The sequence below is a fragment of the Mandrillus leucophaeus genome, unplaced genomic scaffold (assembly GCF_000951045.1).
Source record: "Mandrillus leucophaeus isolate KB7577 unplaced genomic scaffold, Mleu.le_1.0 Scaffold1469, whole genome shotgun sequence".
NCBI lineage: Eukaryota > Metazoa > Chordata > Mammalia > Primates > Cercopithecidae > Mandrillus > Mandrillus leucophaeus.
In genome coordinates this window covers 293,583-316,881 of record NW_012101442.1, presented here as the reverse complement: position 1 = coordinate 316,881, position 23,299 = coordinate 293,583, and the positions used below count along the sequence as shown (strand labels likewise).

The following is a 23,299-nucleotide window of genomic DNA, read 5'->3' as shown; positions in this document are numbered from 1 at the left end:
AGTGCCCTCTGGAGGGAAAATGAGGCTCCCTGAGTTTCTCTTTCCTGGCTACCTTTGACCTCTTATCTTCCTGCCCAATAGGAAGAGTGCATACCCTTTGCTGGCCTTTTTATTGGTGTCCATGTTAAACCTCCAGCTACATTGTTCAAAATTAAGCATTTATAACAGCCTGCCAGACTTCTTTGGATAAGTTATATTCTTTACTCTGTTTATGCTCATTTTATGGACATGGACTGTATTCTTATAATCTCTACCTTCTCTAAGAAATTTTTCCCCTTTTTTTGTCATTCTGGACTAGAAATATAGAAAGGGAAGAGTTGCCGTATGTCATTGTTCAGACAGAATCAGAAATAATGTTGACTTCAGAGCTGAACTTGTCTCTATCAGAAGGGAAACCTTTGTTTTCTCATTATTTAGGGGGTGGGGAGGCCATCACATGCCTTGAAATGCATTTTAATGAATGTTTATAAGGTCATGGGGATCACATTGGTGGCTTTGTCTGCTGGATTCTGAAATGGGACTCTGCAGGCATTTATGTATGGAGAGAAAGGAATTCGTTTCTAAAAGATGCCGGGGCACTGTCACTCACTCCCTCCCCCTTCCTCGCCACCAAAGGCAGGGCCTATGAGGGCTCTAGCTGGGAGTGGGGACATCTGGAGTCCAGTGTCCTTATCCCTTAACCAATTGTCTGAAAACAAATCATATCCCATACTGTTTTCTATAAGAAGAGAAGCTTGAGATATGCTCTGTAGAAATCCTGCCAGTGTCTACTGATAGTCACAGGGAGAGGCCTGAAGGAAGTAGGAGCTGTGGCATAGCTAGGACTAATACCCTGCTGTCATCAAGACCACAGAGACTGGAAAAAAGCACATGGGTGAAGCAGGGAGATTCATTTAGAAAGAGCTGGGAGCTTGGTTGGGGACCATCCGCCCCCAACCTGGATGCTGGGAGGAGAGGTCATTCCGGAGCAGTGAGCTATCTCCTGCCCTTGATCTAAAATGGTGGCTGTCGGATTTAGTCAGAAACACCCAGTCCGGGCAGGCAAAACCTCAGCGGCATCAGCCACAGGCACAGGTGACCCAGTGAAGGCACGAGCGTGGCACTGGGCACAGGGGAAAGTCCAGCCAACTTCTCGCAGTTGTGATGAGTAACAGATCATGGGACTGCGAAAGAGGAGACACGAAAGCAAGTCTTTATCTAGGGGCAAAATTAGCTGGATAATAGATTTCCACGCCTCACTGATGTCTGGTGAAAGCAGATGCTATTACAGCAAGGCTGAGTACTTCCGTGTAAACACAGCCGCCTCTCCTCGGCCTTGTTTAGGGTTGGCTGGTGTTCTTGCTGTTCAGCCAGGTACTTCAGGCTCACTGTTGAAAGCTCATTCCATGAAATTCAAAACATAGAGCCGCATGGCCTCTGACAAAGTGGAGTCTCATTGAAGTGCATTGAAAAATGAAAGCTCAGAAAAGGCTTGCAGCCTGCCACTCTGCCAAAACAGCAGCCTCAGTCGGCAACCTCAACCCCATCCCTGAGAAAAGCCAGGTGAGCCTGCCCCCTTTATTAGGCATCCTCACGAAACATTCAGTGAGTGTACATGCTAGCAGCTGTCCAGCCACAGACTTGGCATAGCAAAAGTGACATCCGCTCCAGCAGTGGCGGCCTGCTGGGATCTACTTTGTTATTGAGTAGTCAGTTGGTTTCTAGAATTGGAATTGATCAGGGACCATTTGCTTGGGATGCAGTTGATGGGTGCTGGAAAAGGTGTGTGTACACAGGCTCTCATGTAGGAGAGGTGCAGCCTCCTTTCCTTTGCCAGTGGCCCCAGCTGGTACCTTTAGTGTCTGGTGGTCATGCCCTGCCTCCTCCATCCCTGCACCTTACTCCCAGAGGTTAAGGGTGACCAACAATTAAGTGAAAGCTCTGAGAGCCCATAGAAGCTGCCAGCAAATTTCAGAGGCTCACCTGGCAGAGATGCCAGACCATTGCTCCTCACAGCCCCTGCCCTCCCCTCCTTTCCCCAACCCCCAACCCCTCCTTGGCCTGCCTGGCTCTGCATTGCTTCACCATTGTTACAACTGTCTTGCAGTTCGAGACATCATGAACAGCACATTGGGACTGACTGTTGCCAGCTCAGACTCTCTGCGGGGGATCCTTATGTCAAACCCACACGCAATCATCCCTGATTGATCTATTTCGTACATTTCTATTTTTAACCTATTGGATCTCTTTGGATTCTTTGGGAAGATATAGAAGAAACACAATTTCAGTTTGGGACACAGTGGCTTGTTTGTAGATTGCTCCATAATGGATTGAGTAAATGGCTGAGTTCCCTGTGTGTTGGGTCATTTATGTTCCATTGTCCATTGATTCGTTCAACTGCCATTTACTGAGCACCTGCTGTGGGCCAAACAGTTAGTGAGCTGCTCCATGGGCCAGCTCAGGGACACTATGGGTGTTGTGCCCAGTCAGGCTCCTGGGAAAGTGGGCACTGAATGACTGCTTGGGCCTCAGACCTCTTATTGTACCTGCTCTACCCCTCTCCAACCCATTCCTTCCTGACCCATGGTATTCAGGCCTCAGATGAGTTTGGTGACAGAGCTGTCCCTTGAAGTGCCCTTGTTCAGATTGTGGGCATCTCAAAAGAAAAGTCAAAGAAGTGTGCAAGTCCTCTCACTCAAGTTGTCAAGCCCCTTCTGTGGGGGCGATGCAGTGTCCTACCACCAACATGGCGAAGGCAGTGGGTCTGGAGGCAGTTGAGTGGTGGTGGAGGGGCCCAGCATCTGACCTGGGCTTCGTTGCCCTCTGGCTGAGCAACTCTGGGAAGGTCTGCCCCTCTCTGGGTCTCAGAGACCTCCCTGTCTTTAAGAAGGGAATTGGACTCCCAGAACCCTTCCATACCTGCCCTTTAAAATGCCAGGTACCAGTTAGTGAGGAGCTATTAGGTGTCATACAATGTGCCCTGTTTCACTTAATAGTCAGAGCACCTTCATGAGAAAAGAAATGTAATTACACTCATTTTACACATAAAGAAACTGGGCTCTGAGAGGTTCAGTGGCAAGGCCAAGATCAGAGCCCTAGGCCACGCTGCCCCCAACCTTGCTCTGGGCCAGTGGTTTTCTGTTGAGAATCAGTCATGGAGCTGTTGGAAAAACTCCCGATGCCTGGGCCACACCCTTGATGAAGCTGTCAGTTTGTGGTGGGAGGGCCCAGGAATGTGGATGTTTCTAAGTGATTCTGATGTGCAGCAAGGCCTGAGACATACAGCCCTGGGGATCTACTTTGATGTTCACTTGGCCATGACAGTCATGCCCCCCATCGTGCTGGCAAGTGACCCCATGCATGCCTTGAGCTCCTAGTGGGCTACAAGCTCATCAAACCAGAAGAGCCAAACTTAAGGTGACATCAGAGGATGAGTACTGTATGTCCTAGTGAAACTTCCAAAGCTGAAAAAGAGTTATTTTGTAGGGGGGAAAAAAGCTTTAAAAGAATTCTACCTGTTCACTTATCGGCATTCAGGTGGTTTCCAGATCCCTCTCTTCCTTTCCTTATTTTGATCATTCCTGCACATACTCCTTTGCCCCCACTTCCTTTCCCGGTTACCTGCTAACATACAGGTCATGATCATTAACACAACGCGATGGATAACTGTATGAAGCCATGAAGAGTAGGAAGTCTCACATTGCTAGTGAGTTTGCAGGCTGTGCTTCTATAAAGGGTGGGCAGCTCCCCTGAGGTTCAGATCCCAGATTGGGACCTTTTCTCATTGTTTGATATCTCCCCAACCTGAGGATGCATCTTCAGAGGAGAATTTCTTATTTAGATAACTTTATACCTTTTTAAATTTTTGGATTACGAGTCCTTCTCGTTAAAGACAAACAAGCAGAAGTGAAGAGAATAGAAAGGGAATTGCCAGTCATCCCAAATAAATGACCACTCCAAATTTTTGGGTATAGGTCCTTCCAAATTATTTTTGTGTACACATAGCAGTGTGTGTGTGTGTGTGTGTGTGTGTGTGTGTAAAAATAAATGGAACAACGAATATGATGCCTACAATGACTGTTCTGAAACTTGTGCTTTCCCCAAAACAGTATTTTAAACAGCTCCCCAAGAAAACACATCCAGATCTACTTCTTTCCTGTAAGGGCTCTGTTGTATTCTATTTTACCACTGCAGCCTGATGCATTTAACCAAGACAAGAAGGCAACCTAAAAGTTCAAGTCTATACTATGGTATTCCTTTGTTAAAATGTATGTGTCTGTAGATAGGTAAGAATTAAAACTATTGGCCGGGCGCGGTGGCTCAAGCCTGTAATCCCAGCACTTTGGGAGGCCGAGACGGGCGGATCACGAGGTCAGGAGATCGAGACCATCCTGGCTAACACAGTGAAACCCCGTCTCTACTAAAAAATACAATAAAACTAGCCGGGCGAGGTGACGGGCGCCTGTAGTCCCGGAGGCTGAGGCAGGAGAATGGCGTGAACCCGGGAGGCGGAGCTTGCAGTGAGCTGAGATCCGGCCACTGCACTCCAGCCTGGGCCACAGAGCAAGACTCCGTCTCAAAAAAAAAAGAATTAAAACTATTTAGCTACTTCTAGTTTTCTCTCCAATGCCTGCCTTTGGCCGCATGGTTCATTTAGTAACTTCTGCATAGTTTCATTGAATTCTCCTTGAAGTGGGCAGATTACCCTTTGCATAATGTTCTATCCCGTTTTAGTATACAGACAACATAATGCCTTATTTGAAATGTAATTAGACAGTTTAAATGAAACATAGTAATGAAGAAATAAGCACTATGGTTCCAAAGACAGGCTGTATTTTATAGTTTTCACAACTATAAGTCTTTAAACTGAGAGGTCTGTTTTATCATGCACATTTCCTGTTCATTAGCTTTAATGTGCCAAGCCTTTATAAAAATTCCTCTCTCTCTCTCTCTCTCTGTGTGTGTGTGTGTGTGTGTGTGTGTGTCTGTCTCACCTCTCTTCCCTTCTCCTTTCCTCTTCTCTTCTCTTCCATTCACAGGGAACTGTTAAGAGGAGACAAGAAGAAGACCACTTCCAGTTTCCAGACATGGCTGATGGGGGCTACCCTAATAAAATTAAGAGGCCTTGCCTTGAAGATGTCACCCTTGCAATGGGCCCAGGCGCCCATCCTGGTACCGCCTGTGCAGAGCTGCAGGTCCCTCCATTGACAATGAATCCTAGCCCTGCGGCTATGGGAGTGGCTGGCCAATCGTTACTGCTCGAGAATAACCCTATGAATGGCAACATCATGGGCTCACCATTTGTGGTACCACAGACTACAGAAGTGGGACTGAAAGGGCCTGCTGTTCCTTACTATGAGAAAATCAACAGCGTGCCGGCTGTAGACCAGGAGCTTCAAGAGCTGCTAGAGGAGCTCACCAAAATTCAAGACCCTTCTCCGAACGAGCTAGATCTTGAGAAGATACTGGGGACGAAGCCAGAAGAGCCACTGGTTTTAGATCATCCCCAGGCAACCCTAAGCACAACTCCCAAGCCTTCGGTTCAGATGTCACACTTGGAGAGCCTGGCTTCCAGCAAGGAGTTTGCTTCTAGTTGCAGCCACGTTACTGGCATGTCACTTCAGATCCCGTCCTCCACAGGGATCAGCTATTCGATTCCTTCCACCAGTAAGCAGATAGTGTCACCGAGTTCTTCAATGGCACAGTCCAAGAGCCAGGTCCAGGCTATGCTCCCTGTTGCTCTGCCCCCCTTACCAGTGCCTCAGTGGCATCACGCCCACCAGCTGAAGGCACTGGCAGCCAGCAAGCAGGGGTCTGCTACGAAGCAGCAAGGGCCCACCCCCAGTTGGTCTGGTCTGCCTCCTCCAGGACTCTCTCCACCTTACCGCCTGGTGCCATCACCACACCCACCACCACCACCACTGCCGCCACCACCCCCACCATTCAGCCCCCAGAGCCTCATGGTGTCCTGCATGTCGTCCAATACTTTGTCGGGCAGCACTCTCCGAGGCTCTCCCAATGCCTTACTGTCAAGCATGACATCCAGCAGCAATGCTGCCCTGGGGCCCACCATGCCCTATGCTCCTGAGAAGCTCCCCAGCCCTGCTCTCACTCAACAGCCGCAGTTCGGCCCTCAGAGCTCCCTTCTTGCCAACCTCGTGTCCTCTACCATCAAAACCCCTCAAGGACACCTGATGTCTGCTCTGCCCGCTAGCAACCCTGGGCCTTCCCCACCCTATCGCCCGGAGAAGCTCTCCAGCCCAGGCTTGCCACAGCAGTCCTTCACCCCACAGTGCTCCCTGATCCGAAGCCTCACTCCCACCAGTAATCTTCTAAGCCAGCAGCAGCAGCAGCAGCAACAGCAACAGCAGCAGCAGCAGCAAGCAAATGTGATCTTTAAGCCCATGAACAGCAACTCATCCAAAACCCTGAGCATGATCATGCAGCAGGGGATGGCAAGCTCCAGCCCAGGAGCCACAGAGCCATTTACTTTTGGCAACACCAAGCCCTTGTCCCATTTTGTTTCTGAGCCGGGTCCCCAGAAGATGCCCTCCATGCCTGCCACCTCTAGGCAGCCTTCCCTGCTCCACTACCTGCAGCAGCCAACACCAACACAGGCCTCTTCAGCCACTGCCTCCTCCACAGCCACTGCCACCTTGCAGCTGCAGCAGCAGCAGCAGCAACAGCAGCAGCAACCTGACCATTCATCATTCCTTCTGCAGCAGATGATGCAGCAACCCCAGCGTTTTCAGCGATCAGTGGCCTCAGATTCCATGCCTGCTCTGCCCAGACAGGTAAAACAATCTCATATCTGGCTGTGTTCTTTGGTTTTGGAAATAACAACTGTGTTTCATGCTGCCAACATCTGGCTCTGGTGGGTAAATGCAGGCTACAGTTCTCTCTGAGAGTGGAAATGATTCTGAAAAAGTCTACTGAAGTCAGCTAATCCTGTGTGGTTAAAAGCACAGTGTTAATAAGGCCAAGGTTATGGTTTCAGTGCCTGTTCAGGTCACGTAACTTCCCTGGAAGGAAAGCGGCACCCACAACGTGCTCCCGGTGGAAGGAGCCAGGTGGGACAAGTCCGAATACAGAAATGCCTTCCCTGCACTGGGCCATGTAGAAAGACTAGTGAATCCTTCTTAAGATGTAAGGAAATTGCACTGAAGCATTTAAATCTTATCCCTGCTGGCAGAATGATGAACACTAAGCCTTCTAGAAATGCCACAGCAAACTTTTGCTGAGCAACCTCAGCATGCCGTTTGTCACTGTGCTGGACACTCAGGCAGGTCGTGAAAGGAAAAAGACAGGTATTTGTAAGGTAGTCACTCTTATCATCTCCATTTTACAAATGAAGAAACTGAGGCTCAGAGAGTTGAAAGACTTGCCCAGAGTCACATAGTTCGCAAGGGACAGAGCAGGAACTTGAAGCCAGGTAGTCTCACTCCAGAGCCTGTGCTCTTCTTGAATTTACTTTTGACTTCTGACCCTCCATCATCTCCTCCAGGCTTTTCAATCATGAAATGCAGCTGACTCCACCTGGGTTGTGTCTATCACAGTTCCCAGTTTTCATTGCTGTGACCCCTGCCTGTATTAGTTATCTGTGGCTGCATAACAAATTACCCCAAGCACCAGCTTCAAACCTTATGCATACGTTACCCCACATCCTGATTTCTGGGTGTTAGGAATCCTGGCATGGTTTCACTGAGTCTTCTGACTGAGTATCTCCTAAGGCTGCAGTCATCTCAAGGCTCAATGGGGAAAGATCTGCTTCCAAGCCCACTCACGTGGTTGCTGGCAGGAAGCAGTTCCTTGCAGGTTGTTGGACTGAGGCCTCGATTTCTCATGAGCTATTGGCCAGGGGCCTCCCTCGGTTCCTTGCCACATGGCCTCTTCACAGAGCATCTCACATCATGGCAGCTGGCTTCATCTGAGTGAGCATGAGAGAGTGTGCCAGTGAAGCAAGGTAATGGGGGGAGAGGCAGGAGGGATAGTGCCAGCACGTCAGAAGTCACAGTCTCTATGATCTAGTCTGGAAAGTAACATCCCACCACTTTTGCTGTATTCTATTCATTAGATGTAAGCCAGAGAAGATTGCATGAGGGTGTAAATACCAGAAGGCAGGGCTCAGTGGGGCCAGGTCACATGTGTGCCTACACAGAATACTCAGTCGCCATCTACCATCCCTCCTTCCCATTCCTCTCATCCTTGCCCAAGTTCAGGTCCTCTTGATTCTTTATCTGAACTCGTACAGTTGACCCTTAACTGGTCTCTCCCAATAAACCATCCATTGCTCTATGAGTCGTCTTGCTAAAACAGTGACCTGATCATGTTTTACACTTGCTCAGATGTCCCCAGAGGCCCATAAGCTGGCCCCACCAGCCTCCTGGGCCCTTCAGCATCCATCAGGCCCTGCCTTGCACTTTGTTTCTATTACCCAGAAGTGCCTGCAGCACTTGGTCCACGCTATCTGGTCTCAGCCTTTACTCCAGGGCCGTTCCATGGGCCTGGTCATCCCTTCCCACATTTTCTCTCCTATCCAACACCTGCAGCTCCTTAGGGCTCAGGCACCATCCCCTCCAGGAAGCTTTTCGGTGACTGTCCTCAGTACTTCCATTTCCCACGGTGCCTCCCTCTTCTGGAGAATGATCAAGGAGGAGATATCATAAAGTGCTTGGCCAGAGACCTGGCCCAAGGGAAGCACCTGTCAGGGGCTGACCTCTTATTCAAGAGCTCTGTGGCAACCCCTAGAGTATAGAGGTTGTGTCTTTTCCAACCTGGTTTCCTGGAGCATAACCATGCAGAGTGCTTGACACCAGAGAGTTGGTCGTTTGATAGACCATACGGCAAGCAGAGCTCCCATGGGGGTGGCCGGGGAAGCGGTGTGGAGACAGGCAAAGCACATAGGACACAGCAGGCTACCTGGGGCTCGGGCCCTGGTCTACAGTTCAGGAGCACTTTGGTTTGATTTTATTATAGGGCTGTTGCCATCTGTTTGCATGGACTTCTGCAGCTAGCTCGGTGAAGCCCCAGCATCAACACGGGAACTCTTTCACTAGCAGGCAAGATCCACAGCCTGGAGACGTGTCACCATCTAACATTGTGAGCCTTTCTGTTTTGTTTTGTCTTCAATTGGGTACATTTTTTGTAGACTGATTGTGTTGTCCCAGAGCTGGATCAGCTGGCTCAGAGGGAGAATTCTCAATGATTGGGGTCATGCAAATCATACTCAACCAATTACCTAGGTGGGGTTGGAGAAAGTGTTGAGAAGAAAGACCAAGCAGTCAAGCTCTCTGGGGCTAGGAGCACAATAAAGGGGGCAAGCAACCTTTGCCAGCAGAGACAAGAAGCTGCGTCCCCAAATGGGAAATGCTATTGCCACCAAGAGCTGCCTTTCCAGCCTGTGCTGGCTTGTGCCCAGGGGCCAGGCATGGGACCTGGTGCTTCACCTGCTTCCTCTCATTTTAATCCTCAGAGGCAGGGGCTGTTACCATTCTCTTGGGAGTTGGGGGAAAAGGCACAGAGAAGTGACCAAAGTTGCCCACAGTCACACAGCAAGTTGGGGCCAGAGCAGGCAATCTGGCTACAGAGCCCACATTCATACTCCCATGCATGGGGCACTGCCTCTGGAGACTTGTGTTTCCACTGTCACCTCTTAACTGCTTCCTCCTCTACAAATGAAGGTGATGATAGGTTGTCGGAGGATTAAGTGTGTTAATACATCTAAAGCACTTTGAACAGGGCCTGGCATAAAGTATGCACTGACAAGGGGTTTGCTGTCATGATGACTCTACCTCCTGACCCTGTGCTCCCAGATCTGTTTCATGGGACTAAGATGTGGTTCTAAAAAGCAGTAGCTGTGGCAGGACAGACACAAGCCACGCTCTCTCCAGACCCTGTACCCACCATGAGATTGATAGGAGTTGTGCAGCCTCTGAGCCTTGTGGGCTCCTTTTGCTGTAGGCCCTGACCCTCCTGGACAACTCCCAGCCTGATGGGAAAGGGAAAAGGGCCAAGGGCCATCCCTGCCTTGCAGACTGGGGATCTCACTTTGCTCTTTCTTGAACTCTCCGGCACTCTCACTCCACTCCTTTCCCTAGCACTCTGTTCTCTACCTGGTATTCTTCCAGGCCTCCAAGCTGGGGGTCTCAACAATCCTTCTGTTTCTTCTTATGGCCTCTCCCCATTAACTCTAAGACCTAAGAACTCAGCCCTGGTCATTCTTCCAGGGGAGAGAAAAAAAATAAAGAAAAAAGCGAGTGTTTGAGACAAGAGCTGGGACCGCTGCAGGACAGATGGTGGCCTCAGTGGTGGGTAAGAACATGTTTCTCACTTCCAGCAGGCTATGCAAACTTCCCAAGTCTTACTGATGCTCAAGCTGAGCCTCAGGAACACTAATTACCTATTATATGGCATTTACTAACCTGTTGCATTTGGCATGGATGATAATGGTTACCATGGAAAAACTGGACATTCATTTGAATCTGGATCTTTGAGGTTTTGTGCGGGGGGTGGGGACTTTTTTGGTTTTTGTCTGTTTGTTTGTTTCTTTACAGGCAGGGTCTCACTCTACTGCCCAGTCTGGTCTCAGACTCCTGGGCTCAAGTGATCCTCCCACCTCAGTCTCCCAAAGCACTGGGATTACAAGCATGAACCACCGCATCTGGCCTAGATCTTATTTTTCTAAAGGAGTTATTTCTAAATGTGAGATGAGACACAAACGCTTGAGTAAGCTGAAAAGCCAAATCCAGCCTTCTGTATAGGAGCTCATTTTTATGTACAGACCAGCATCTCTCTACTTGGGGGATTTTGCTTTATCAGTTGAGTGAACTATTCAATTTCAATGCACCATTCACGTCCACGTAAGGTAAAAGGCAATGCCACATGACTTTGGGGCAGCTGTTTAGCATGGGAGGTTGAGCAAGCAAGGGCACTGGAGGCAGACAGAACTGAAGTTCAAATCTGGCTACAGATGTTGACTGATTCAGATCCCATGAGCAATGTTACTCAACCCCTGAGCCTCAGCTGGAAATGGGGAAAGGAATAGTCCCCTTCACATAGGGCATTAGGAAGGCAAAGGAGATGCTAACTTGAAACTGCTTAGAATGGTGCCCAGCACACACTACAGGCTCAGCCAGGGCTAGTGCAGCCTTGTGGGCTTGGACCTGAAACCTCTGGGGCCTGATGAATTTCCAAATTCAGGACATTTGGGACTTTGGGAAGGTAATGTGGTACAAATACCAAATGTCACACAACCCTCCAGTGTAATCTGAAGCAGCATTTCATTACTTTTGCAAAGAAAAATGAATATTTAAGGAAGTCCAGAGTCAACTTTTGCCCCCAACTTTTATGTGCCCCACCCAACTTTTATGTGCCCCCACATAAAATTTGGCATCAAATTTACAAAAGTGAAATTGGCTTTCAGAGCTTCTTGGACTTGAAATTACCAGATACAGGATGTGGACCTGGAATTATTAAGGGAGGGATCTTTAACTCTTTATGGAGTTGCAACACCCAGCGCTGGTTTGTGAGATTTTAATGACCCCAAATTCCCCACCCTCCCTCCAGGCTGGGTGATAGATCTTGATGTTTAATCAGACTGAGGCAAAATGAATTTTGTTTGCATCATCTGATGTCCCTTCTCCCTGAAGATTACTGGAGATACCTTGGTGTATTGCAAAAATCAGGGTTAGGACTTACTTCGGTTTCACTATTCACGACTGCAGAACAGATCTTACATTTACTCAAAGACAAAGACAAGTCTGTCAAGGAGATGGGAGTTGAACTGTGGAAGAGTGGGGATAGCAAGAGGCAGCCTCTGGCCGGAGTGCCCTCAGTGCACGTGCATTTGAGCCCCACTCGGATCTGCAGAGCTGGGAGTGCGGTTTCATGGGGAGGAGGGATGTGGATGGAGGCCAGTTGGAATAAGAACAAAAAAAAAGCCTGGAATCTGATCCTTGAGGCAGGCTGTGCAGCACAGGGGGAAGAGGGCAGCTGTGGAGAAGTAGACCAAGGAGGCACATGATGTTGTTTTGACAAATATGGAGAGGGTAGAGAAGGGGGAATCAAACCTGTCTTAGAGAAGGCTGGATTAAGCCCCTACTGGGTCTGATATGCTTTCTATCTTAAGGATAAGCTTTAACTTAGGCAATCGTGAATACTGGGCAATTGCAGAGGCAGTAAACTTGCCATCTTCCCTTTCTGAGGGGTTGGGCCTATGAAGAGGATCTGGGCAGCTCCATCTAAAGTGGGGCCTTTGGGAAGCCCCCCACTGTCCCCACCTGTGGCCTCTCTCACCCCTGGTAGACTGAGCCCTCCGAAGTGCAGTACTTCCAGCACCCAGGGCCTGAAGATAGACGGCACAGGGTGGGGGACATGGGGGCCTTACCCTGGGGCCTTGGCAGGGGACAGGCCCTGGGGCTGGGCTCAAAGCCAAGTTTAAGAAAGCTTAGACTTTGGATCACTTGGGTCCAAACCCCAGTTCTGCCACCTTTTCCATGGGGCAAGCGATTTATCCTCTCCATGCTTTGGTCTGTAAAATGGAAATAACTAGTATATCTATCTCATGGGGCTGCTGTGAGGATTAAATGAGATGAGGTAACAGCACTTGGTATAGGGCCTGGTACACAATTATGCTCCATTGATATTAGCTGTCACTCTCAGGAAAGTTCCTGAAACTCAGAACACCAGTAACCCAATGGAATGAGTTTAGTCAGCCTCGGCTCAGCATCCAGGCTCCTCTCTGACCTCTAGAGGTGGACGGTGACTTGGAGAGAAAGGGCAGGGGGAGTGCAGTCCCTCTGGGGCTGCATGCTCACGGACAGCTCCAGAGTAGGGGCATTAAGGAAGACATTTGCCAGGTGGCCGAGGAGCAGCCAAGGCAGCAGACACAGGTTGGTGACTCCAGAAGGAAGTAGAGCCGCCAAGTCAGGCTGTGGTTTCCTGAGTGCCCCTGACCGTGGGTAGGGGAGAATGTTGTCTTCTCTTCCCTCTAAGCACAGCCAGCTGAACTTCTAGGAGTTACGTGGATGCTGAATAACAAATGCAACCACAGGTCGACTTTAGGTGGGCAGAGAGGAGGGGGAAGGAGGAGCTAAGTTCCCCTTGCAGCCAGCGTGGATCTGACCTCAGCTGCTTGCAACAGGCTCAGGGGTGCCTGACATTTCAAGACTCAGGCAGATGGCTTACTGTCAATGCACAGCGACAATGAACAGGGCAGAGAGCGTGTACATGAGTGGCCAGGAAGGAACGCTGGTCCTGCATAGTCATGGTGCACAGGTATCCTGAGGGGATACCTCCCCTCTCTCCTCTCCTTTCCGTCCTTCTCCACCACTCACTCTCACTCCCAAAGCCTCCAAAAAGAATCTTTGCAGAAACCCAAGATTCCTATTGGTTTGAACTTCCAAGGCTACACTAGCCCACTCAGTGGGGCATAACCTTTAATTACTGCTGTCTCAATTAGCTCTGCAAATTAAATTCTTCATGTTTGAACCATGACTTTTCATTGAAAACAAAAATGAACAAACCATGTTAGTGAGGCCAAGAGAATTTCCTATTCTGATCAAAGTTACATCTGCTCCATTTACAACTAAAGTCAGGAGAGGCAGAGACGGCAAGTGAACCTTCTCCTAGTCTCAGAATCACTCATTAACATTTTTTAAAAAGTAATTATTATATTACTAAAATACATGACCTCCGCCCCAAAATCAGATCCACCACATATTTTCTAGGAAAGGCCTGTCACCTTGGACTTAAAGGTCTTCTCCCTCCCTCACTTCCCTGCATTCCTCTCTCGTTTTGAGAGTAAGGCTTGGGGGAGAGCAATACTGCTGGCCGTGTTCTCAGAGAAATTTTGTCTTTTACTAATTCTGGCAAGAAACATCACAGATTTTATTTCAAAGGTTAGTCCTGCTAAAATGCAAGAACAGAAGCCTCTAGAGGAAGCTCTGTGTTGTCCACCAGTCAAATGATAACTAAGGAAGGGCCTCCACTTGCCAGATAAAGGATTGGAAACCAGACAGTCAGATTTCAAAGAGCCCGTGGGTCAGAGCCGGGGCCCGCCCTGTACATATTCTCTGGCAGACACGGAAATGTTTTCCTGAATGAGTATTCTTATTTTGTATTTAAACATGACGGTACGTACAAGCTTAGTTTTACCATTCTTTCTAAATTAAGCTGCAAAGAGCTGTTTGGTTTCGGGGAACCTTTTCTTAGCTGCTTTGTGTGGAACTATGATTAGACACCGTGTAACATGCATTTTGAAAATTCGGGGACTGATATCTCAGTGTTGAAAATGTTTTGTTTTAACCACTCTAAATTGCCAGGAAATGAAACCACATGGGCTGCTGAATTTGGGAAACACAGGCTTAGAACTTGGTATTAATCTTACCAAGAATCAAAAAAAAAAAAAAATTTTTTTTCAGTTTCTTTTTCGGTTTCTAAGAGCCATTAGTGATCCTCCACCTCAAAGCTATTTTTCTTTTTCAAAAAGCGGAAATTTAAAATGTACTGCTTGTTAAATGCTAACCTTTTAAATGTCAACTTTTTTTTCTATTAAAAGCTGAAGAATAAGTGAGATGACACTTTCAAATGAAGGCGACTTCACATTGTGCCCCCAGGGGAATGAGCCATCAGTTTGTGTGGTCAACCCCAAAACTTATGGGGATGCACAAAGCCGCCCACTAAAGATGCATCAGTAATAGAGATCAATAGAATTTTTTCATTGCTTAGTAACTGGCTTATGAACGCCGAAGAGGCCATCATTTCAGAAACCTCCTGTCAAGTTTTTTGTTTTGTTTTTTGTTTGTTTTGTCTTAACATACCTGAAGAGAAACAAGGAAACTTGCTGAAGTTGGGATACCCAAAATGAGCCCGTTTAAAAATGAAGTGTACAAATTATTTTATGCTAAGTTAATTAAGACAATCTACTTATTTGTCACTATAAAGCAAAGCAAGGAATCTCATTGTGCTTTTCAAAGAACGTAAGAGGACAGAAATAAATCATTGTGTCACGCTGCTTTAAGCTGTATCTCCTTATGAATACCTACAAACCCAAAACACAGAACACCACATGGAGCGAGCAGTCCAGTTTTGTGCACGCAACAAACATGAAAGAGAAGTGCTGTTGTTCTACTACTACTATGTCCCCAGGTGAAAAGTTCGCAAAATGTAAACAAGATCTAGAGCACAAGAAACTCACAGTAGACTTGCTCCATTCACCTGTGGCCCTAACACCTACAGCCAGCACTGTCACTGAGTGCAGGAGTAGATGGTGCAGAGCGACAAGGGGTATCAAAGATGTGATCCATCCAGGTGAGCAAAGGATGAGTACTCAGAGGGCTCGACTGCACCCTCCCCTCCCCGTCCTGTGCCTTCCCCAGCTTCCGTCTCTCAGATCCACTCATGGTCCCATATCGTGGATTTATGGAATCTTTTCCTGAGTCTATTTGTACTTTTAGCCTGTTCTGTCCCTTAGGGATTGACAAATCCCACCATCTGGGCCTGCCCTGTAAAACAACTATGTGGGCCCTGACCTGGCTGCTTTTTAGCTTGAAGGGGACAGCAGAGGGTAGAATGCTGGTTACATTTAAAGCACCCTGCTCCCAGACCCAGAAGAAAGAGTTTCTGCTTTTTCCTAGGAGTTGAAACAGTCTGGGATTTTATCTCATTTTGTTATTTTGCCTACAGTGACAAACACTGTTTTTGTTTTATCGTGTTGTGTTTTTTGCTAGATGAGTGTTTATCACGTCGGTTGCACCCATCCAAAGCAGTAAGGTTGTTGAAAGCCAAAAGCAGCAGAAAGGCCCAAAGAAATCACCCCACCTCACCCACAGGCTCACCTTTGCAGGTATCTTCAGACAGCTGACTCTTAACTCTCATCTCAGCAACAGCTTCTAAGATAGAGAGTGGAATAAAGGGTCAGCATTCGTCCATTTCTTTGATGTTTTCTCCTTTACCCCATGTGAACCAAGTTTGTTAGTAATGTGCAGCTAGGACTCAGATGAAAAGCACAGAGCCACAGGCCTTGGTTGGGTTATTGGAGCTAGGTGCACAGGAAAAATAAAAGTGGGTGCTCCAGGACATTATATATATAGTCCTGGGCTAAAGGTGGCCTTCAGGGCCTGAAAGATGCATAGCTCTACTTCGCCAGAAATTATCCCAACTCTTGCTTTGCTTTTGGGAGCTTTCAATTTGCAGCTAAAGGCTCAGGTTCTGGCCAGCTTTTTCCCCTGTAGCATGCTACCAAATCCAGCCATCCTCCAGTTTTGAGCAGAGGAGGTGAGCGTAGCTGTGGAGACGCATATTATTCTGCAGGCCCATGTCGGGGTGGCCCATGAAGAGAATTTGTCAAGGCCAGCTGGCTCAGCAGACCAACAGATGAAGGTAGACTTCTCATTTGCAATTGTGATTAAAGATCATTTATTTCCATGTGACAAAGCTTTGAACGATGTGGGAGGCCCTCACCCATCCCTGAGTGGGAATAACTGGGAATGATTCCATGACCCTTTCCCTTTATCTGGCAATCCTTTCAAAGATGAGCTCTGGAAAATGTGAACAGACAATGCACTCCACTACAGCTTTCTAGTTTCACATCTTTAAACACCAAAATTTTGACACCCATTGGGATGGTTATTATAAACACATATACACAGAGAGAGAAAATAACAAGTGATGGTGAGGATGTGGAGAAATTAGAACCCTTGTGCATTGTTGGTGGGAATGTGAAATAGTACAGCCACTGTGGAAAAAAGCATGACAGTTCCTCAAAAAATACACATAGAAATACCATATGATCCAGTGATTCCACTTCTGGGTATATGCCTAAAAGAATTGAAAGCAAGGTTGGACACAGTGGCTCACACCTGTAATCGCAGCACTTTGAGAAACCGAGGTCAGAGGATCACTTGAGGTCGGGAGTTCAATGCCAGCCTGGGCAACATAGTGAGATCTCACTTCTACGAAAAATTACAAAAATTAACCAAGCATGGTGGCGCATGCCTGCAGTTTCAGCTACTCTGGAGGCTGAGGTGGGAGGATTGCTTGAGACCAGGAGGTCGAAGCTGCAGTGAGCTGTGATCACTGCCCTGCACTCCAGCCTCGGTGACATAGTGAAACCCCATCTCAAAAAGTAAAAAAAATAATAGAAAGAAAGAATTGAAAGCAGGGGCTCAACCAATTGTCTGTTCATAGCAGTTTTGTTCACAATAGCCAAAAGAGAGAAACAACCCAAATGTCCATCAGCTGGTGAATAAATAAATAAAATGCAGCATGCCCATACAATAGACTATTATTCAGCCTTAAAAAGGAAGGAAATTCTGACATGTGCTATAACATGGATGATCCTTGAAGGCATTAGGCTAAGTGAAATAAGCCAGCCACCAAAGGACAAATACTGTGTCATTCCACTCATGTGAGGTCCCTAGAGTAGTCCAATTCATGGAGAAAGACAATAGAAGTGTGAGTGACAGGGGCTAGGGGAGGGAGGACATTAGGAGTGCATGTTTAATGGGGACAGAGTTTCGGTATAGGAAAATGAAAAAGTTCTGGAGATGGATGGCGGTGATAGTTGCACAACACTATGAGTGTACTTAATGCCACTGAATTGCACACTTAAAAATTGTTAAAATGGTACATTTTATGCTATACATATTTTTTGCCACAATGAAAAAGTAAAGGCTGCAGTTTTAAAACACTTGCTAGTCCTCTCCTAATCAAAAGCAGTCTTTTATTTTGCAATAATATTAGTGTACAATCTAAAAGAAGCAGCAAGCTGAACTGTTCATTTTCCATCCCTGGTAAGAGCAGTATTTACTGCACGTCCACTCATCATGTTGTATGGGCCATCTGGGTTTTTTGTATGTCTTACTGAGATGCATGTTTGTTAAATGCACAGACATAACCAGAAATAACTTTCCTGGAAAATTGAGCATAATGGCTGTGCCTCTCTTGACATTTTGGAGAAATGATAATACGTAGGTGGGGGAAACAAAGAAGTGACTGTAAACAAGAACGGACATTATCTCTGCCTCTGAATGGGATAAGAAACCCACTTGCTTCATTAGCTCTCTGGTATATCTGCAAGTCTGGAAACACCGGGATGACTCACAGTTTGCTGAGTAATACAGGAGCCAACAGAATGATGCTAGTGACTCGCCATCTCTGACTGGCTTTCTGTGCAAACTGTCCCTCTGGGGCAAGTGTTAGGCCTTGGAATAGAGTTCTGAAAAAGGTTACAGATCTCAACTACAGGGAGAACCAGCTCCTAAGGCCTTGACACTGGTACACAAAGTAGGACGCCTCTGACCAATGCCAAAATGACTTTTAGAAAGTTCACACCTGGTCATTGTGTCCCTGCTCATGCTCCAGCTCACAAGATCTCTGGTTTCTGCCTTTCAGAGTGTGGTGATGTCCACTTCTTCATCAGAGTTCTTTGTGACTCAGAGTTGTCTGCTTCTCTACTTAGTAGTAAACTCCTCAGGCATAGGAAGATGTCTTCTTTAGCTCTGTAGATGTGAGCTGAATGATCCTTGAAAGGAATGAGTAGAACATAGCGGGGAATGAACCAATGAATGAGCTGTATCTGCTAGCCTTTGCAGAATGCTAAGTTTCAGAAACTGTTTTGAGCATTTTAGAGGAATTATTGATAGACACTCTCTGTCTTCAAGGCTTGGAGGCCTGATATTCTTGCTCTGGGCAGAAGGGAGAACTTTGCATCTGCATGTAGGGCTCATTTGCCCAATGACCATGATGCATTTCTCTGGTCCAGTTAAGCTTCTTGTCCTTCTATAGCACTTGTGCAATGTCTGAAAACATGTGATTTCTTCAACTTCCAACAAATGCACAATTTTATACCGCCAGTGGTAATTTGCACTGGTTGTTCTGTTGTTTCTGCTGTTGTTGTTGTCATCATTTAATGCAATTTACAAGGACAAAGCAAAACCTCTGGCTGCCATTTCACATACCACAGTGACAGCAGCACATGGTAAAAAAAAAAAAAAAAAAAAAGGCCAAAACCAGCTAATTTAGAAATTCAGGCCACTCATTTTATTACTTTTCCCCGGTTAAGATTCATTCATACCACTTTGGGGTGGTGGTAATATTCCTAACATAAGCCAATCAATTTTGGTCAGTTCTGAGAGCAGTGAGTGGTCTTCACTTACACACAGTGTGTTTGTAACTCTGCTATTTCTTTATGACTAGCACAGTGCAAAGTGAATGTTTTTGGAAGGCTGTTAAGCATATGTTCTCCTGGTAGGCTTAAATGTAACTTATAAGAAAACTTGATAGTATGTGAATAAGCTCCCACTACTGGTTTAAAACCAAAAAAAAAAGAGGTTTATTTTACTAGCTCATGATCACAGATTCTACATTCTTTGTGAGAATTATCTTTTTAGGTTTTTGTTTTTATTTGTTCTTATCATTTTAACAGCCATATTATTCATTTCCTTTATTCTTTTGTTTGCTTTGTTGACTTTTAATTTGGAAATGTCTGCTTTGGAAGAATAACTACATCACAAGGAGGCCCTTTCCCCCACCCACCTACCCAGAAAGGTCTCCTGACTCCCTTATGCTCTATGAATTGCCCTAGTTCAAGATTGATACAGATCAAAGAAGCAGAATGGTGTTGAAAGAGCAGCCTCTGGCAGTGGCCTTGACCATGTCAATTCCCTGTGCATTTATATAGATCTGGAATCATATAGATCTATTCTGCCCAGCTTGTTCCATAACAGCTGGCGGGCAGCACCACTCTTCCAAGCCCTGTAGTTATTCTGCACTGCAAGAGGCAAGATTACAACCAAGGACTCATTCATTAATAAAATTGTGTAAGTTGGCTTTCTGAATGGTGACGTGGTCTCAGGAACTTAAAAGACTTCAAGTCCCTGCTGCAAACAAAAAGTCTGCATTGTGATTTGTCAGAGCTAGATTGACATCCAGTTTAGAGTTTAGAATCCTCCATGACCCACTTTTGAGACAGATTACAAACCTTGAGGTTCATCAACATTCTAGTACAATATGACCCCCCAAGGTTTAAGAGCCCTTTAGAGATTTGAAGACAACTGTGATGTTCCCACTAACTCTCCCTCCTTCCCCCAATTCTTTGCCCCTATCTTGGCTACTGGCCTCTGAACTCATCACAGAGCATTGGAGTGAGGGTCTCTGGGTAAGTAAGGCTCTGCTAAACTGATTGAATGCTCCAGGTACATTTGTCTCAGTAGAGAGGAAAGCTAGATATCTACTCCTCTTTTCCAAGCAATCTACTTTATTCCTGCTCCCCTACATCCCACTTGCAAGGGTAGCAGCCACATTCCCCATCTGTCCTGCCCGAGCTGATTGTCCAAGCCAACTCCAACTCAGACATTTCCGCCAGAGACGAGGTTCCTGAAGGGTAGGCATTGCTCTGTAACCCTGAACTTGATTTGTGTCTATTTCTCACTCTCTTGTTATATAAAGTTTTTAAAACAATATTAGACTAGGAATTGAGAAAGAGAATGAGCTCTCACAATTGTTTCTAGAGCCATCACCATCCTACCCAGCAATACCTTTTACAGGCTTTTAATTTTTTTTGTTTAGAGTTACTACCTTTGAAACCAAATCTTGACTTTCTGGTATGTTCTTGGACTTTTTAAGGGATTTAAAAATTCAGGAGTTGGATGCCAATAATTGCTTTTAGGAGCTAGTATTCCCTATTTTCTATAGATGAATCCCATTTTAAATCATCAATTATTTTCTTCACAGAAATCCACAAAGTACATATTCTAGTTTACATCAGAATTGAATATGATCCAGAAATTCTTAATGTTGTTAAGCTAGTCTATAGTATCTAAAATGTGTATCACATTCAACTAATGCATATTGAAGAGCTTGAGTACCACACTTCAGATGTGAATGAAGAGCCCAGGATTGTGATATTTGATCCATACTGAATGTATTTGCTAGAGTGCATTGTACAGATGGTTCAGGTGTGTTAGATTTCTCTCTGTAAATGAACTGGTCTGTAGATAAAAGAACATGACTAAAGGCTGAGCAGGGTTCGGCAGGCCCTAAGCTTCATCATTAAAAATTGGGTGTTTTCTAATGTGAGACTGGCGGTATAAAGCGGACCTCATGAACTCAGGGGTCTGAGAGGCCAGGCCAGATTATCAGTTGGAATGTATTCAGTCCCAATTAGCAGACAGCGCAGTTCACACTGGCTTAAACAATAAAGGGGACTTACTGATTCCTGAAAGTTAAAGTCCAGCGGTTGGGCAGACTTCAGGGTTGGTTTGAATCAACAGTTCCTCAGTGTCATCAAAGATGCTGTTTCTTTCTGGCTGTCTACTCTGCCTTTCGTGGCATGAGCCTCATCCTAAGGCTGGCTCCCTCTTGTGGACACACGATAGCGCCAGCAACTACGGAGGCTACAGATTTCCTCCTGCCCCATTCAGAGAGCAGGAGAATGTCTTCTAGAATCTCTGTCAGAAGAGCCAGGAAGCTTCTTTCCCAGAAGCCCCCCGAATTTCATGCTTTTTAGTGTGAATGGATCAGGTGCCTACTAGCCTACTATGCTGCTTCATGTCAGCTGAGTGTCCCCCTCCAGAACCTTGTGTGGAGCCAAGTTTCCCCTAAGCATGGAGGTGGTATGGACCAAATGAAGCTGCCTAAATGAAAATGGGGGAAGGTGTCAAGAGAAGGAAGACTTAGTGCTGGCAACCAACAGTATTTGTTGCAATCAACCTCTTGGCCATCCTCATTCATACACACCTTCCTTACCATGCATACACCTCCCAAAACGCCCACTCTTAGGGAAAACCTATTTACCCCTTTCCCAAAGGGATCCAACTCCAATCCAGAAACCCTAGGTGATGTTTCATCCTCTGAACTTGGTCAGTATATAGCTCTTCATGTCTCAGGGACTGCTGGCCACCATGCTCACCTTGGCATAAAAAGTAAGAGTGCAATAAAAAGAAAAGAAATACTTCAATTGGGAAAGAGGAAGTTGGAAAGCAGCACACGGGGGTCACTGATCCATCATCCATATCACATCCTGCTGGACAGTGGTAGCAAGGCTTGACCAGGAGTCAGGTGGTCCATGCATCTCTGAGATTCAGTTTCCTATTCTGTATAATGAGAGGATTGGATTAAGCTAGTGATTCTCACATTGGAATGTGGCCTGGAGAGCTTGTTAAAATGCAGATTACTGGGTTCCATCCCGAGTTTCTGACTCCATAGATATGGGTGGGGCCCTGGAATTTGCATTTGTAATAGATTTCCAGGAGCTGCTGCTGCTGCTGCTGCTGCTAGTACAAGGACACCCCCGCCCCTCCACTTTGAGAACCTCTGATGTAGATTATCGTTCCGGGCCCTTCTGATTCTGACATTTAGGACTCAGGGATTTTTCTTAGCTATCTCTTCTGCTCTATACTGACTTATGATGGATTGTTTTATAAATGGGACACATCCAACTCTACTGTATGAACGACTTAAATATCATGGAGTTCCTGCTTTAGTTTGTAATCTAATTTTCAACAATTGAGGCTGAAAGTGAAGAACACCTTAGAGCTTCAGGAAAGTGAATTTTCTGGAGTCGAAGAAATTAGAAACAGAAAGATAAAGGCTTTTCCATCCTCCCCAACCCCATCTACTACAGCACAGCGGTCTGTGGAATGATTCCACTTGACTGCAGAAAACAGCTCTTTTCCCAAGGAAATCCTGGATCCTTAGGCTACATTTTGCAAGCATTCTCCCTATGTGACCTGGGTATTCACCGGGTCTTAGAATAGGAGTGGCACTGGGTGAAGCTGTGACATAGATCAAGTTGGTCTGGGAACTTTGCCAATTTTCTTCCCCAGGGCCCCTCACCTGGCCAACATCTATTCATCCTCAGGTCACAGCTTAAACCCAATTTCCTCTGAGAAGCCTCCTCTAACCAACGCCCCACCCCAGCCTAGGTCAGGTTCTCCTGTTATTTGTTCTCTAGTGCCCTGCAATGTTCCTTCATAGCACTTACCAGCCTTTATTAAAAATCTTCACTGACATGCTCCACCATTACGTGAATGTGCCAGCTCTAAAAGGGCAAGGATCATATCTGCCTTGTCCATCGATGTTTTCACAACACAAGTCCTGGATCACTGTAAATGCTCAGTAAATGTGTGTTGCACAAGTGCTATCAAAGGCAGACTGGGGGCAGATTCCAGTCATAGTGTTTTATTACAGTGGTGAACTATTGAGCAATCTATATAACACATCCCACAATGTATGATTATGCATGCTCCAAAGGAATGAAACACAAGTCTTCGGAAGACACAAACACACAACTGGAGAGTCCCAGAGTCCCTGGCATCTA

The 23,299-nt window shown here is 46.3% G+C and overlaps 1 protein-coding gene across 1 annotated transcript in view; it reads left to right on the top strand.

The window, feature by feature from the left end:
* Positions 1 to 23,299, top strand: part of MAMLD1 (mastermind-like domain containing 1) — a 150,087-nt gene that overhangs the window by 100,869 nt on the left and 25,919 nt on the right. Inside the window, exon 3 of the mRNA XM_011974581.1 lies at positions 5,019 to 6,773. Coding sequence (XP_011829971.1) covers positions 5,019 to 6,773 — 1,755 coding nt within the window. The remainder of the gene's footprint in view (positions 1 to 5,018; positions 6,774 to 23,299) is intronic.